The sequence below is a fragment of the Bombus fervidus genome, chromosome 13 (assembly GCF_041682495.2).
Source record: "Bombus fervidus isolate BK054 chromosome 13, iyBomFerv1, whole genome shotgun sequence".
In the NCBI taxonomy this organism is placed as follows: Eukaryota; Metazoa; Arthropoda; class Insecta; order Hymenoptera; family Apidae; genus Bombus; species Bombus fervidus.
Genome location: NC_091529.1, coordinates 11194819 through 11210874, shown reverse-complemented (window position 1 = coordinate 11210874; position 16056 = coordinate 11194819). Strand labels below are relative to the sequence as shown.

Sequence of the window (16056 nt, the reverse complement as noted above, 5' to 3'; positions counted from 1 at the left end):
TATTAGGAAGTTCAAAAGAAAAAAAAAAACATTTGATATTACATTTTTTTTCTGTTTCACACTAATACAAAATACAGAGGTTTGTAACCGATTACTAGTAGTGTTTAACGGAAACGATAATAAAGATAAAGATGGTAATTCTACTGTAGTCTATTCAGCGAGAAACATTCAGAAAGAAGTTACAGTACGTTGAAACCGCGAATAGTTTGACACAGTGGAAGTAGAAAAAATAAAGTGTGTTTTCCCATTTCTTTTAGGAAATTCTTATTTTTTCTGTTGACTCTTCCAATGTACCGGAGCTTTACGTAGATCATTGTTGTTAGACAAGTGTGTTAAATTGCGCCGATATTGGCAAGTAGAACTGTTTCACAAACAGAATAAAAAAGATATTACAATTTTTCGAACAGTCGTATCGATGGAAATGAACAACTCAATATACACGCCTGACGACAAAAGTCTATTATAGATTCTTCTACTTACGTATAAATTAAATGTTATCGATACAAACATCCCGAATCGACGTATTGTAATAGGAAAAAATAAAATAAATTTATTATAATTACGAGTCCTAGCTTTAATTTTAAATCGTAAGAACATTTACCATGGAACATTGATTCTTTTTACACTTTACCTTTAAATTTACGAAGATTACACGGTCTGCTGTAATTCGGATAAATTAATGAAAGTATTGTTGTTGGCTTTTGCACCATTTGTATTATTAGGCGGGAAGATTAGAGGATTTAAATTATTGTCCGGCGTACTAACGCTGTGTTTCCGGTATTTCGGTGTTGGTGGCCTTAGATCTGGTTCGGAGCAGCCCCTTAACCAATAAGAAGTTACTCGCCCCTTCCCTTTTAATTCCACTTCACCTCTGAGCTCCAAATCGAATGTCCCAAACTTATCCAATATACATTTTGTTGCTTCAGAAATGTGTATGCGTAGCGCTATATCAAACATATTTAAGAAAAGGATCGGAATGAAAGGAAATATCAGTGATCCAAAATGATCCAAAGAGTTTTCTTTTTTTTTTTTAAATAAACTTGGAATTAGAATTAAAATTTACTGGTATATCATTATATAGAAATACTAATATCACGAGGTTTTCCGGAAATGATTTAAAATGACTTACGTAGTCCAGAAGACTCCATCCTTGACGCAGTATTTACCGTATCACCAAAAAGACAATAATGTGGCATCTTTTGACCAACTACACCCGCGCAAACAGGTCCACTGTGTACACCAATTCTAACACTGAGTTGTGCATTCTGTTTATGCATTATAGTGAAGGAACGTACAGAATCGAGAATCGCTAGAGCCATTAGGGCAATTTCTCTCACGTGTTCATTGCCGTTTCTTTCTGGCAAGCCAGACACTACCATGTATGCATCTCCTATTGTTTCCACCTTAGTTTAATTATATTATATGTTAGTAGCGATGCGAGCATCTTATTCAAAATTGTAATAACTGCAATAAGTTACGGATATTTATGAAGATAAATTGAATAAATAAATTGAATAAAATGGATTTTAATCCATATTTAATTAAAATTTTTCATATTATCATATTGTTATGGATATAACTAAGAAAATAAAATTTAAATATAGCGAGTACTTTACTTTGGATGTTTTACACGTTTATCATTTTTAAATTTTTCGTAAATTCATAAATATCCGTAGTTGAGCAACAGCTTTGGACTTAGTTTTAGTTGATATTTAGTTTAATTGACATCGAAGTACCTTATAAACATCGTAGAATTCGATGATGCGATCGAAAGTACTGTAGAGGTCGTTTAAAAAATCCACCACTTCCATTGGCGTACTTTGTGCACAGAGAGCTGTGAAGCCAACTATGTCACTGAAATAAATCGTCACGCACTCGAATTGTTCTGGTTGAACCAGCTCTCCAGCCATTAACTGACACGCCACTTGCCTGTGATATTTTAATTATAAATAAATATAGAAATTCTTTTATTCTCGAAAGGAACAGCGTTTGGAAATATCAAGAAACGTAGGAATCTTAAGAAATTTCGGATCTAGAAATATTTTAAACGTATCGTTACCTTGGAAGCACTTGATACAGGAGTTCTTCGCTACGTCGCTTTTCTAGACTTAACTGTTCCGTTTTCTCCTCTACGAGGGCTTCTAAATTATTTGCATACTGTTCCATACGTCTTAACAGATCGTCCATTAAATTTTCACAGTAGCCTCTGGAATGTTACAGCTTTTTTTAAATCCAATGTCCATTTTCAGTTTTAGATAAAGACGCTTTGTTGAAGAAAAATATTTGTATTTTTTTTTTTTTTTTTTACGGAGAAATACAAGACTTACTTCATAATGCCACGTATAGTTTCGCGAATTGCATGAAACGTTGGTCGTTCTTCTGGGATTTCGTTCCAACATTTCTCCATAAGGGATAGGATATCGGGTGGGCAATCTTTCGGTGTCACTTCCGGTCTGAATGATGGCGTTTCTGATGCTGCAACCCGGCCGATGATCTTTGGGCAATTTATACAAGAATTATTGACAATATGTAAGCGGGAAAAGCTAATTTAACACGATATAAATATTTCAATACTTAACAATATGAATAAAAATGTATAATTTTCAGGATTGAACATGATTACAGTAAATCACAGCAAATAGCAGTAAATCGCATTAAAAAATTAATCTTTATTATTGTTCTGCAAATAATCATAGTGATTAGTTATCTGTTATCAATTATTCTGTTTATAGTTATTTTCTATAATTCTTACTGTAACTGGATATCATACCACATTCTAAAAATTATGTCAAAATTTTTGTCATACCTCTTGGGAAGTCATAAACGATTTCACAGATTCGTACGGGCCACCACGAACCACGATTTCCTCCAAGATGATCGCGAAACTATAAACATCCCCCTTCTGAGTTGCCGCACTGCCTGGTGTCACAGTTAATGATAACAGTTCCGGAGCGATCCAAAGCAATTCTATCAAACAATAATTTCATAACGATCAATAACTTTCCATTCATTTTTCATAAACTGCTCTTACGTACTGGTATAATAATTATCATCCATTATCAAGTCAGACGGGGTAGTGAGTGTTTTGAGACCAAAGTCTGAAATTTTTAGGACGAAACGGCCATCGATTAAACAGTTGCAGGATCGAAGCTTTCCATGTGCTGATACCTCGCTGGCATGAAGATAAGACATTCCCTGAAAAAATTAAACTATTTTGTATTTATAAAATTCTAGTAATATTATGCAAATTTTATTCGAATATCGATAAATCAGTGAGAGAATTATACGAGTTATAACAAATAACCATGGAAGGCGGTGACAAAATTTGGGATAAATAAATATAGGAACTTTTACGTAAATTTATGTCAATTGATATAGCAATGATAATATTTTTTATTTAACTTTTATATAAATTTGAAATATATTATTATCTGTTTTATGGATTTATTTTTAGGAATAACACGACGTGAAAAGAACGTGTTGTTTAATATAGAATTTCAATTCTGCATAGTTGAATGAAATGAACCTGTGATACAACATGTGCATCCGCTGTACCTTAACGATGTCGTGGATCAGAGACATTCGAAAATTCCAATCCAATTTAATAGCTTCGTTCTCTAGGACGTCTTTCAAGGAACCTCGAGGACAATACTCTGTCAAGATTAACACGGTCGGTGATGGAGAACAGAGACACGCGCCGATAAATCTGAAATTCGTTTGTAGTATTTCATCCAGCGAATAATAGTTTGTTTTCAATATTATAACGTTATGTTGCTACACAATCGTATTATTATTATTATACCTGACAGTATTTTCCGATGTAACGTCTCGAACTTGTTTAATCTCCCATAATAATTTCTTGGTGACGTCAACTACCTTCTTTTTGGTGACTTTTTTAATAGCCACTCTTTCTCCCTTATAAATTCCAACGGTGGTGAATACCGTGGTTGGAGGTAAGGATTCGCAGCTGAATTGCGATCCACGGCGAATACGCTGCTCCAATCCAAAATTCTGTAAAAACAGAGTTGATTTTATTATGTTTTCTTCGTTCGACTCGTTAGTATTCACCTCAGCTATCGCTTGGTGTAGATTAATTTTCGAAGAGAACGGTTTCCCTATTTCTAGAAGCAGTTCTTCGGGTCTGATTCTCCAGGACATGTTGTTCAGATCAGCCGACACCCTTAAATGTCTGCAAATATACGTGTATAAATGTTATTATTCTGGACAAAAGTGTATACAAAATTTCAACACTCTTGTCAAAAAATTCTATACAAAATCGTATAATATTACATATAACATATAATACTGTATTACAGAATAATGTCAGTAAACTGGAAATATTACTAGCCTGTACAACACGCATATCGCGGTAACGGCAACGAGTAGAAACACAACGAGGGCTAAACTGGTATAAGCGACGAAAGTATAGGCTTCAGTCCTGGACGTGCAAGAAGGATCGTTTCCTAGAAATCCACACTCGGGAACATCGGCAGGAGGACCTTCTCTTCCTCCGGGCCAATGAATCTTCTTCCCAGCCACGGGACTGTATTCTCGATTTAATCCTAAATAGTGCGCAACGACTTCAAACCTAGAAAATTTCGAATGGATATTAGCTCTACATAAATTTATAGAACAATATCTAATTTCGGTATACGTAATACATATGTATATATGCTTCGTCAAAATTCTGCTTGGTATTCAGAGTAAATTCGAGGGTTTCACGGTGGCGGCGGCTTTGGTTCGAATGTACTCGGTCGACTGATAGAATGGCGGTTGATTAGCAAACGGATCAGAGGAATGGCTGGCTTAATTGACGCTGACCTTCCCGTGATAGGATCTAAATCCAGGATACTGTAGTCCGCGTCGCGATCTCCATTGTCGTCGATCCTCACGTGCCCCGTAATACCAATGAAGTCTCGGTCCCACATTCTCCTCGTTATCGATATGCCGTCTGTGATATTTCCGTCCTCGGACAGAGTTTCGTTCAATGCCATTCCGAGCAAATATACGCCATCGTAGAAAGCTCCGATAAAGAAATTCACCTGGAACGCGATAATAAGTTCTGTTCGTTATGTTTGTCGTTTATTCGATCATTATCTAGTATTATCGTTTCGTTTTACTCGATGGATTTGTTAAGTTTAAAAGAATTCTTTTAAAATATAGTAAAAGTTTTATCACGTTTCTTATGTTATTCGATGGGTATCGGTTTTTTGGCATTTTGAAAGTATAACTCTGTCCGCGAAGGCTAGTTAAATATTTATCGGTTTAGTTATCTTTATCCGGTATTTATAGGCTAATAGGATACTAATACCTCTTCTCCTTCCGAGAAAGAATAATTGTAGTCGGTTTGAGCTCTTTGACGAACAGTGTCGGCAAAATCTTGAAATCTCGGACTGGTTGGTTGTAAAAGAGATACTCTGAGCAGTGCCTCGTACGCTTTTCTAGCGATGGCATCATCCTCGTCGTCAACTTGCCAATCGTGGTCACCCCAATAGGCTCCCTGAATTTTTATTAAAAAGGGAAAGAAATTTGTTTGTCGCTCTTGTATAACACTTCCGTGTATGTAAGTTTTCAAATTTCAATTTCAATTCCAATTAAAACGTTTTCACTTGGATTTTAAATTTGAATTCGGATCGAACTTTTTCAACTCGTTAATTTTATTCATCCACATAAATTTTCTCCTACACATATTTAACGAAATTAATTTCATATTTATTTATATGTGATATGGCTGGCCAGCCGAGTGCCGACTGATTTTAATAGTTTCGCATCTGTAAAGGAAGCTCTGAAGATTTTCCCGCGTCGCTCAATCGTGACATTGTTCCACGCTACTTTTATTTCATCTATCATCGATTTACCTATTTTAGTTAGAAAAATCGGTCTACCTTCGCCAAATTAAGAATAATGGACGCTTTAAACCATTTTTTCGTATCATGGAAAAAAGATTTTCATAACTTTCCGAAAAGTATCGAGTTATTAAATCTCTTGTCGATCGGTAGCTTATTAACCACCCTATATTTAGAAGAGAAACTTTCGTTTTACTTGAAATATTTCAACATCGAGAAACGCCCAATCTCCTCTCGTCATTTCCAAGTCGTGAGCAGCCAACATAAACTTCCTAACCAGAGTTCCTCGAACGCTAAGGATCAGCACTGTCGGAAAACGAATGACGTGTTAATTTAGAAACAGAAAAAATACTCTGTTAGAAATGTTAATTCGAAAGAAATCCATGTGACGTTTACCTCGTGCGTACATACTAGCGTCGCGCAAATAGTAATGGTACGACTCGTCCTCGGAATTTCCATCGAGTTCTCTCACGAACTTCAACAGCCCCTCTTTTCTTAAACCGTATTCCAAATTTTTCCCGACAGTCCACGAGAACAGATCGGATCTGTCCAATATCAGTGCTACGTGGGACCATCCAAATTCTTTAAATATACTAGAGAATACCAGTCGAAGTCGACACTGGCAATAAGACATCCTTGTCAGAGTTGGATATTTGCTTTTGTCTTTGAAGATTCCCTTGAAAGCAAGAATTCAGGATCGAATGATATATCCTAAGCAACTTTTGAAATATAATTTATAAATTGCAGAAAGTTGTCATTTATTTATCTATTCTCCTCTAAAACGGAATTTATAGCTGAAAGATAGATTTAAACTTCGCAGATTAAATAAAATCGAAATTACGAAATAGAAAAATGGACTTGTCGCCTCTTTTACCTCTGACTTTCAGTTATTTTATTCGCGCGTACGATATACGTTTTAGTTTTATATTAGTCGCGTTAACAAGCGCGCGACTAATTAAGAATACTAACGAAGTCGTAAATAGGGATGCGGTATCAGGAGAAATATCTCGTGTTCTCTTCCACCTAAATGCTTCCGTTACATGCGATAATTAAGCGAAAAACGCGATCAATTAACTTAACGAACATAGAAGTATAATTACACTCTTCTTACCGAGCTTTCATTCTTCCATTTATTGATTCTCCCAAGGATACCCGATGTTACGGACAGTTCTTCCTCCGATGGCGGCTTCATTGAGTTGAAAATGTCGTAATATGAAAACGAACAGCGTTATGTAAATAATTGTTAACGAGTAGACTACGGATATAATTATATAATTTTATTCGTGCTATATATATCATCTTCTTTTAACTTTCTACTAACTTTCTATAATTTAAGAGCCGATATATCCGTAAGAAAATGTCTGAGTTATCGTTAGGAATGTGGTGAGAGATTGGATTTTTAACGATAGATACAAATATCTTCTAAAAATGTACAGGCTCATTTTCTGTTTGTTTTTGACGAGCTACAACGAATTAGAATGATCGATACTTGGTCACCCATTCCAGTGATTATGGGAGTGTTCCAATAGGCGGCGAGTTTTGCCACGGGTTCCAGGGCGAAAGCACAGGCTGGACCGATAAACGCGATCACGTTCGCCCGGAAGTGCATGTCAGCGGCTAAACCTGGTGCCGCGGATCCGCTACACGATGGATAGCTGAGAATCATAGGGTTGCAGTTTTTAAAATTTCATTAATTAATTATTAATCGGTATGCATTTTATTAATTACTACCCAATTATATAAAATAAAACCATGTTGATATATAACCACAAGGTTATATTATTCCTAGTTAATTAATAATTCTGTCTTTTAAAATTCACAATCCCGTTGAATAAAGTATGAAGTTTATAAAAAACGATTACGATGAATTTACGATGGATTTACGATGAAAAGGAATTCAAAGTGGAAACGTATCGAATATTAGAATAAAAAACAAACAAACGTGATATTGAAATTTCTATTAAAAGTATGAAACTTTGCATTTCTTTTCAATGTAAATATTTTCATATACCAATTTCATGTGTATATCGATATTCTCGGTTTTCTAATATAACTAAGTATCGATTGGCACGTGGATATAAAAGTCTTCCATTACGAGTGCTGAAATATTTTCGTCAGCCACTGTACACGGTAAACAACGATTTTCTCGTATCTCTGTGAAAATTGAGAAATCCCTTAACGACGAAAAGACACGAAGAAAAAGTTTGATATAACATTAAAAATCTTTTCTCCTTCGTTCGTCAAATATTATCTGTTCCAAAAGTTGCGAAGCCTGTTTTCTTCGTCGTTCTATATACTTGTTTGGATCGATCCAAAGGAAGAAGGTCGGCTTTAACGTGACCTCTCGGTCTACTATTTGTCGGCAATCTTTCAGGATCACGTGTTTTCCTGTGCGCCGTTTTCTCCGCAACACGATCCCATTCGAGTCGACGACGGAACAAAAAGGAAGCGTGGGACAATGGGTTGTATGAATCAAACAATACCGGGAAAAGGAACAGAGGGCAAACGAGTTGATGGATGATGGTGTTTCGTCGTGCAAACAGGTTGCGATCGAATTACCGATCCAAGGGAAAAGAGGAAACGATCGAAACAGGCTGTCGTATACGAGAGATATCCCCGGAGAACCCGTGGAACGTTCGTAACGCACCTACGACTCGAATGATTGATAATTGTTGGAGGGGCTGGCAGAATGCTGCGTCATTTCAAGTGTAAAGAACCACTCGGAAATAATGATAGATTTAAATCGTACCGTTGAATGGCCAATGATTGGATATACCGGCTGATCCTACGGATATTATCACGCTCGGTGATCCTTGCCCTTCGCTACCTTCGTTAACCGATTGTGACGTGGATTAATTCGTTCTGTCGGATTAGTCTAATTCTACGTCGTTCGATCAGCACAGGGGAAACCTGGGACTCGTTGAACTTTTATTAGTTTTAGGTTTACAGCGAAAGTTTGATATTCGATATCTGATATTTGGCATCGATATTTTAGTAATCGGTACTTGTTTGGCATTTGCTGGTTTTTATATATATATATTTTGATATTTTAATTGAATATGATAGGGCAAGAACGCGATAAATACATTTTTGTTCGTTTCCTGGCTTGAAAGTTATTTTATGACTAAATAATAGTATTTTAATATGACGCGCAATGCGAAATTTGAACGAGCCTTCGGGACAAAAATCAAAATTCGCTGTCTACGTCTGCGGGCCACGTTTGCACGTTCGTAAATCGCGTTTGCACACCAGATATACATGTTCGCAGACCAGATACGTACGTTCGCGTGTTTGGAGCTCACGTTCTTACACTGAAGGTAGAGAATGAAAACAATCTGTTAGGTCCAACGACATAAGCTTTTCAAAGATAGCTCTTAAGGTAACAACATTTTATAGTAGCCAAATATACAACTATAATTCTGATACTCTTATAAAAAATTGAAAACGGTGATATTATTTTTAACTTTTCAAACTTTACTACGTTCTTCAATTTTATTCAAATTTCAGACGACTAATCTCGTTTCACCAAACAGTGGTCACGATCAACGAGTCACGGCATCGAAGGCCTGTCTTTTGTGCAAACGGCAAACGTCTGTCCAATTGGATCAATGTAATGACGTGGAAGCGATGAGAACGCGTGGTCAAAAGTGAATCAGTTCACACAGGGTCGCGCGTAATACACGCGATCTAGGGCAGAGACACTTTATTCTACTTCCCTTATTTTTCTTTCATTTTACGTAAACAGAAGGTCAATTGGTAGAACGCATAGACAAGTACGAGAAGAATTACGAGCGAATTATCGGCAAAGAAGAATACGACGTAAAACCAACGACCCTACTACGCATAAACATACCTAAGCGATGGTCGTCCAAGGGTCAAGAAACGGAGGCTAGGAAACGTATCGATAGAATATTTTTTACATTCGTCTTACCTTCCTTGAACCTTGCGCAACTTTACGTTGTGCACGCTTAAGAAGTCATTTACTTCGGCCAAAGCCAAGTCGACGGCTGGACCGCATCTCTCCAGATCGAAAGGACTGTTCAAGCGAGAAGCCATAAGAACGCCTACGTTGTACACTCTTGTGGAATGTTCGTCATACGCTGAACAAACAAATAAAACTGAATTTATATCATTTGAAGATCGCTGTTATTGTACATTATTGTTCTCTTTTATTTTAATGTCACTTTAAGATGAAAAAGCAGCATCTTCGCTCTTGTAAATATCAATATTTATAAAGCACGTAATAATCTTTATTAGTGACTCTGTAGTTAAGTTACATCTTGAAAAAAAAAAAAACAATCTCTCGATTGCTGATATAGATATGAATACAAAATGTTTAACGAGCAACCAACTTGCTTACATTATCTGAATCTGATTTTATAAGGACGAATTTGTACACTTTTTCATAATTAATACAGCTTGTTGGAATAAATTAATAATATAAACTCATTAAAAAAAAAAGTTGTTTATGGACATGTATTTAAACGTGACATATCAAACGCCATCGCGCTCAACAGAAACTGGATCGAGACCCAAACAAGTAGAAGAAGTCGTTGTTGTGTCAGCCATCGAAACAAATTGCACAGAAAGTATGTTTATTTCATTCATACGCACAACTGCTTGCTACATCAGAAAAACGAGGGTCGCCAAAGGTTGTATGTTTCTACTAATACTAATTTTTATACCTTTTCCACTCTTATACGTATAGTTATTGATGAATCAACAATATATTTAGTAGTTAAAATATTTTTAATAAAATTGTAGCATTTGATAAAAATACTTTAACCGTTAAAAACGAACTGTTGACCTACCATTCATTAAAAAAAAAAAAAAAAAAAAAGAAAAGACTGACGCGCTAAAATATATTTATTCGATTGTCTATCTAATTAATACGAATATTATTTAAAAAATTTAATAGAATATTTTAATCTTACCTGGAGTAACGTTGACAAAACCCATAGTCTGAGAAACCACTGCGATTACCAAAAACTTCGTACTCACGGACAACACCTGTTTGCATAAACTATTCTCCATTCTTCTCTGTTGCGATTATTTTAATAGTGCAAATCGTTACATTCGGTTAATACGAATTATTATAATTATAGCAGAAAATGTTGAAATTAAATAATTATTATTAACAAATTCGAGAAACTTCTCTTTTATTGGATCAGTATAATTCTATCATAACTTTCGCGTAGCGTATCGCGTGACGGAACACCGGTTAGAACATATCTAAACCACCCCCGAAGAAGATTCACCCTTATATACCGATTGATATAACGCGTTCGTGTCACTTCGTCAAACATTTGTTAGAAGATTTAATGCCTTGGATGTTAGCACACGTGTGTCTCTTTTCTCAGGGAATCACGTCGAGTTACGATAAATTGTGTTGTACGCGAGCAAAATAAACTGGAATATATGCATTTCGAAGATTTGGTACATGCGCCTTGACGATTAAAGCAGGCTATGCCTGTTGCTTCTACGCATGCCTCGTCATCCCACCTTTCGATATTTTATCCAAAGGACACTTTTTCTCGTTGTTTAGGAATAGTGGAATATTTATTTCCATTTGCTGGAGGAACTTCGATATTTCCCAGACGAATATTCTTTCTCCTCTTGAGCGACGAGTTCTTCGTCCAGGAGGAGTTCGAAATTCCCCAATGCTTCCGGTGGTGGACATTTGTTCCATCTTACGCTGTGTACAATCGTGTTTTGATTGAAATTGGAAAAATTAAGTTTTTAAAAATAAATGAAGATTACAGGAGAAACGTGATAACTTATATTTTCCATCTTCCATAGAAGACCAACTTTTAAATTCGATATACTGTCAACCAAATCCACGTTACTATCATATTATTTGATTTTGCAATTAAATATATATTTTTCTGATTTTCATTGAACGTTTTGAAAAATACTTATGGCACTAGTAATAATACTAGTTAATTTAAACTAGCGTAACAACTAATCTAGTATTCGTTTCTTACAAAATATCATAAATCTATCTTCTACTCTCGAAAAACTTATATCTCCAAGTTTATCAAATTTGTTTTCAATTTTTACAACTACTTTATGTTACAATATTTCTTTTTTCCGTAAAGGAATTTTCTTCAAATGTGACACTTACTCTGGGACACCCTCGGGTGGTACGACGATCGAAATTATGTTGTCGATTAATTTGTATTTTAAGATTCGGTCGTTTACCGTGGTAGATGTCAACGACGGAGATGCGTTCACCTGTAGGAAACGTAGGAAAGATTGGTTACCAGAAGAAGAAATAAGAAAATAAGAAAAATAAATCGAAGAACCTCGATAAGCCACGGTTTAAGATCATTATCGATGATGATGTCGTAGCCGTAGCACTCGAAGCAGTGTCGATCGTTTGCCATAACTGGAGCGACAGCTTTCAAAGAATGCACGATGCACCAAGTGATGTTTGCGAATAACTTTTCCGTGACCGCTTTCCCACGCGTGCTTTCCAAGTATAATCTCAAATTGTGCACGCTTAATTTACCACCATGCTTGCTATTATATTCTTCCTGGAATATTCGTAAGTATTTCAGAACTCTATGTTGTTCTCGTTTAGTTTTTCTTCTCGATATTTCGTTCTCGAATTTTTATGCATTTATGCAAAATTTACATCGTGTAAAAGTGTTTATAAAAATATGAGTTTGCATTAAAATCCGCAGTCTATTAATATTTATATATTTTTTCTTTCTTTGTAGAAACAGAAAAAATTCACTTACACCATGCTTTTGCACAGACACGTTCGTGAGATGAACATACATATTGTCTAATTCTTGAATACTAGTGTCGTACTTGACTGTACAAAATCGGCAAAATCCTAGTTTGAAGAGATACGCTTTTAATGGTCGAAAAGACGTAATAAGAACGTATAGCCTCAGATCAAACTTTTTTCCTCCTATTAGAAGCGGATTGTCAATGTACCTACGTATTTATTTTGAAAATAGGAAAATATTTTTCATTTCAACGTTCTTCATTTAAGTTATGTTTTAATATTACTAATTTAGCATCTATATATTTATAATAAAATTATAGATTTTTTTTCAAAAAGCTCGTCAATTTTAACATAAATTAGATGAATTGTAGAGGATCATCTTGTACCTGGATATTACATACGATTCTTTCGCTAAATTTGGATTGAATGGGTTTTTTGCTTCTCGAGACCACTTCTTCAGTTTACTTAATTTATTGATTAGAAATATTCCAGCGCCTTGTGATTTGCCGCACGGTTTCATAATCCACGTGCTTTGTGGTGATTTTCGGTATTCCTCCACGAACATATTGTAGTCTAAAATAAATTTATCTTATTAAGTATTTCAACTGTACAATCAACGATAATAATAACTTATTCTATACAATTGATATGACACTGATATTAATATTCGGAAGCCATATATATTTATAATACATTATGCTATATTACAACAATATTTTACCTGCCGGTAAAACAAACGTGATAGGTATGAAATCGAGATAAAGGTATTTTCCCGGGCCATCTCCTCTTTCCGCTAAAGGATTTCCCTCGCGCTCCAATTCTTTTCGGTAACGTTTTATATTTTTCACCAACAAGTCTTTTCGAGTTAATTCGTAATGATTCGGGAAATGATTAATTATTCTACAAGTTGAGATACTACTTAAATATTAGCCATAAGAAAATTGTACGAATATATTGTGTGTATTATACAGATTTTTTTTTTAGATCTGATTAGCGTTATAATAATAAGATACGACTATAACGATTATATCGTTTAAAGTTTAAAACAAGTATGAAAACGTACTTAAAAGTTGTAAATTATTTGCTGCAAATCTATACTTGATAAAAAATTAGAATAAAACGTAGAATTAATGGTAAAGATGACATCATCAAATATTATTATTCATGTAACAAATAACTGTATATACATGTTCAACTTCGTTTGAAATTTCATCAATTAAATCACGATAGTATCGTATCCTATTATATTATTAATGAAAATGAAAAGTTTTATATGATACACATAATTCAGGATGTTGATAAAAGCCTTATACGAGTGTTAGATACTTTCGTGCATCGCTAAATATAAAATAAACGATGAATATTTAAAAATTGTTGTTTTGTTTTAACAAAATGGATATTTAACTGTTTGTCGTCCATCCTATATCCTGTTTCTACACTGAATATATTCCTGCACGATTGCGTGGCTGCCCTAAAATAATTTTAAAATCTTGCGTAACTTTTTCTTAACTCGTTCCTTTCGTAGAATTTTTAAATAATACAATCAGTATAAAATAATGAAATCAGTATAAAAACATTTGGATAATACAATTTTATCTCTCGCTTCTTTTTCTTCCGCAAAATAAAAAGTAATTATTACCAATAAAAATTCCAGTCATCCTCCGGACCGACTTGAACCCATCCCCTCTTCTCGAAATTATGTACTATTACAGATTTATCCACGTCCGTGCAAAACGTCACTTTCGTTTTGTCCGTTCCACTTGCCGATACTCTGTAAATGTTTAGAACTTTTCTAGAAGAAGAAGAAAAAGATAGCTAATCACTTGCTTTATGCCGTATTTTTTAACCCTTCAGGGATAGCACGCGATGCTTTTGGTAGGACCGGATATATAGGATAAACAACCGAAGGTATAAACACCATCGAAAATACGAGATACGATACGCTTTACAAACAGAGAACTACAACAGAGATAAGAAACGCACAGTTCAAGGATACAATATAGGCTGAGGCCCGAGAATAGCCAAACAGTCCGTGCGCATTGTACAGATACCATCCTTGATGGGTTAAATCTTTTTCTTAATGTCGTATCACATTCGTTTTCGTTCTTGTTTACCTGCCGTGATTGTTAGATACGCTTAAATTTGTGACACGTTTATTTTCAGCTATTGTACCGGACGCCATGGTTTTCGATGAGAAAAGTTAGATCGATTCACTGTGGATACGCGAATTTTGAACGCATCCAGTCCCCGCGCATCAGGAATGTGATAAACAAGCGATAAAAATGAATCCGGAATACAATTTGAGTCAGATACGCTTTATGCTTACGGTCAGATACGGTTACTCTTTCACCATTTAATTTACGGTATATTACTACTTATACTCTATTTTCTTCTTAACATAATTCTTCGTAACATAATTCCATAATTCCTTCACGCTTATTTAAAATTCAAATATTTTAGAGCATGAGTTGTTAATATTAATTATATTATTTACATATAATCGCAAGCATCGACAGCAATGGCACACTGAGATCTTTTTGATTCCGAACAGTGAAGGATATAAACAGCACACAAATATATGAGAAATATTTTTCCAAGAAGAATATAAATTGACTTTCTTTAGTAATGTTATATTTAACATAATTTCAATTTGAACAATGAACGGATAAAGAGAAGACAATTTTTGAAACGTTTACAAATGATTCTCATAACTTCAGAAATGATTAATCGATTAATCCGTATCTGTATATCTCTTTGAAAAACAATAAAAATACCTGTAAAATATTACGTCTTAAATATTCGACAACCTACAAAATAGGAAGCAATTAAATTATAAGAAGACAATGCCGTGAGTTGCATCCACATAAAAAAGATAAAAAGAAATATTACGCTGTTGTATAGATTATTGTTGTTAGCCAATTTATAAAAATCATCGAATTAAAATGTAAAGGTTACCGCCATTTATAAATATCGTTGAAAAACTTACTGAAAGCTTCTTTAACTTTCTCTTTGAATATCTAATTTCAGAATCTTAAAGTAGATACCTTAAAGTATTTGAATGATTTTTTCCAAAATTCCTTAAACAAGTAAACGCGTGAAAAATCACATCGAACCTCGGAGACATTGTACCATATTGGGATTAATAAAGTCTCTATATATGTAAACTTCTAATTAAATCGATCAATGGGTCGATTATCGTTTTACCTTCTCGCCATGTCTACTTGCGTTACAATATACTCTCAATCTTAAATCGATCATAATTTTCAAAAGTTTGACCGTTTTTATTACAGAATAATCCCTGCGAGAAGAAACGATTAATTTGGTTATACTGTGACAAATCAACACGTTCGATCAAGGTCGAGTGGTTTGACTTCGCGTTAAAAGACTACCGGCAGATTTCAAGTGTGTTTACATCGCTATTATTTTCTTTTTCCTATCTGCGTCGATTGTACCTTTCACGTATCAGAAACCCGC

The 16056-nt window shown here is 34.8% G+C and overlaps 2 protein-coding genes across 5 annotated transcripts; both read right to left on the bottom strand.

Moving 5' to 3' along the window:
* Positions 1–412: 412 nt before the first annotated feature.
* LOC139993560 (atrial natriuretic peptide receptor 1) lies at positions 413–10890 on the bottom strand. Of its 2 annotated transcripts, XM_072015400.1 has the most exons (19): positions 10781–10890; positions 9778–9946; positions 7336–7501; positions 6958–7032; positions 6243–6522; positions 6043–6152; positions 5312–5500; positions 4822–5042; positions 4349–4588; positions 4069–4189; positions 3803–4011; positions 3556–3706; positions 3036–3195; positions 2807–2967; positions 2328–2494; positions 2060–2206; positions 1737–1929; positions 1130–1403; positions 413–944 (listed from the first exon to the last, which is right to left on the bottom strand). In XM_072015400.1, exons 1-19 carry the CDS (start codon positions 10878–10880, stop codon positions 649–651), a joined length of 3429 nt encoding a protein of 1142 aa, XP_071871501.1. In that variant the 5' UTR covers positions 10881–10890; the 3' UTR covers positions 413–648. The 2 variants fall into 2 exon arrangements, with proteins under 2 accessions (XP_071871501.1, XP_071871500.1); XM_072015399.1 differs by having other exon boundaries at positions 3803–4189.
* Positions 10891–10988: 98 nt separating this feature from the next.
* Ttll1b (Tubulin tyrosine ligase-like 1B) lies at positions 10989–15880 on the bottom strand. Of its 3 annotated transcripts, none has more exons than XM_072015410.2 (9): positions 15627–15880; positions 14222–14374; positions 13988–14053; positions 13304–13482; positions 12969–13155; positions 12590–12791; positions 12152–12382; positions 11971–12080; positions 10989–11541 (listed from the first exon to the last, which is right to left on the bottom strand). In XM_072015410.2, exons 1-9 carry the CDS (start codon positions 15704–15706, stop codon positions 11406–11408), a joined length of 1344 nt encoding a protein of 447 aa, XP_071871511.1. In that variant the 5' UTR covers positions 15707–15880; the 3' UTR covers positions 10989–11405. The 3 variants fall into 3 exon arrangements, with proteins under 3 accessions (XP_071871511.1, XP_071871513.1, XP_071871512.1); XM_072015412.2 differs by having other exon boundaries at positions 14222–14353; XM_072015411.1 differs by lacking the exon at positions 15627–15880 and adding an exon at positions 14697–15059.
* Between the last annotated feature and the right edge of the window lie 176 nt (positions 15881–16056).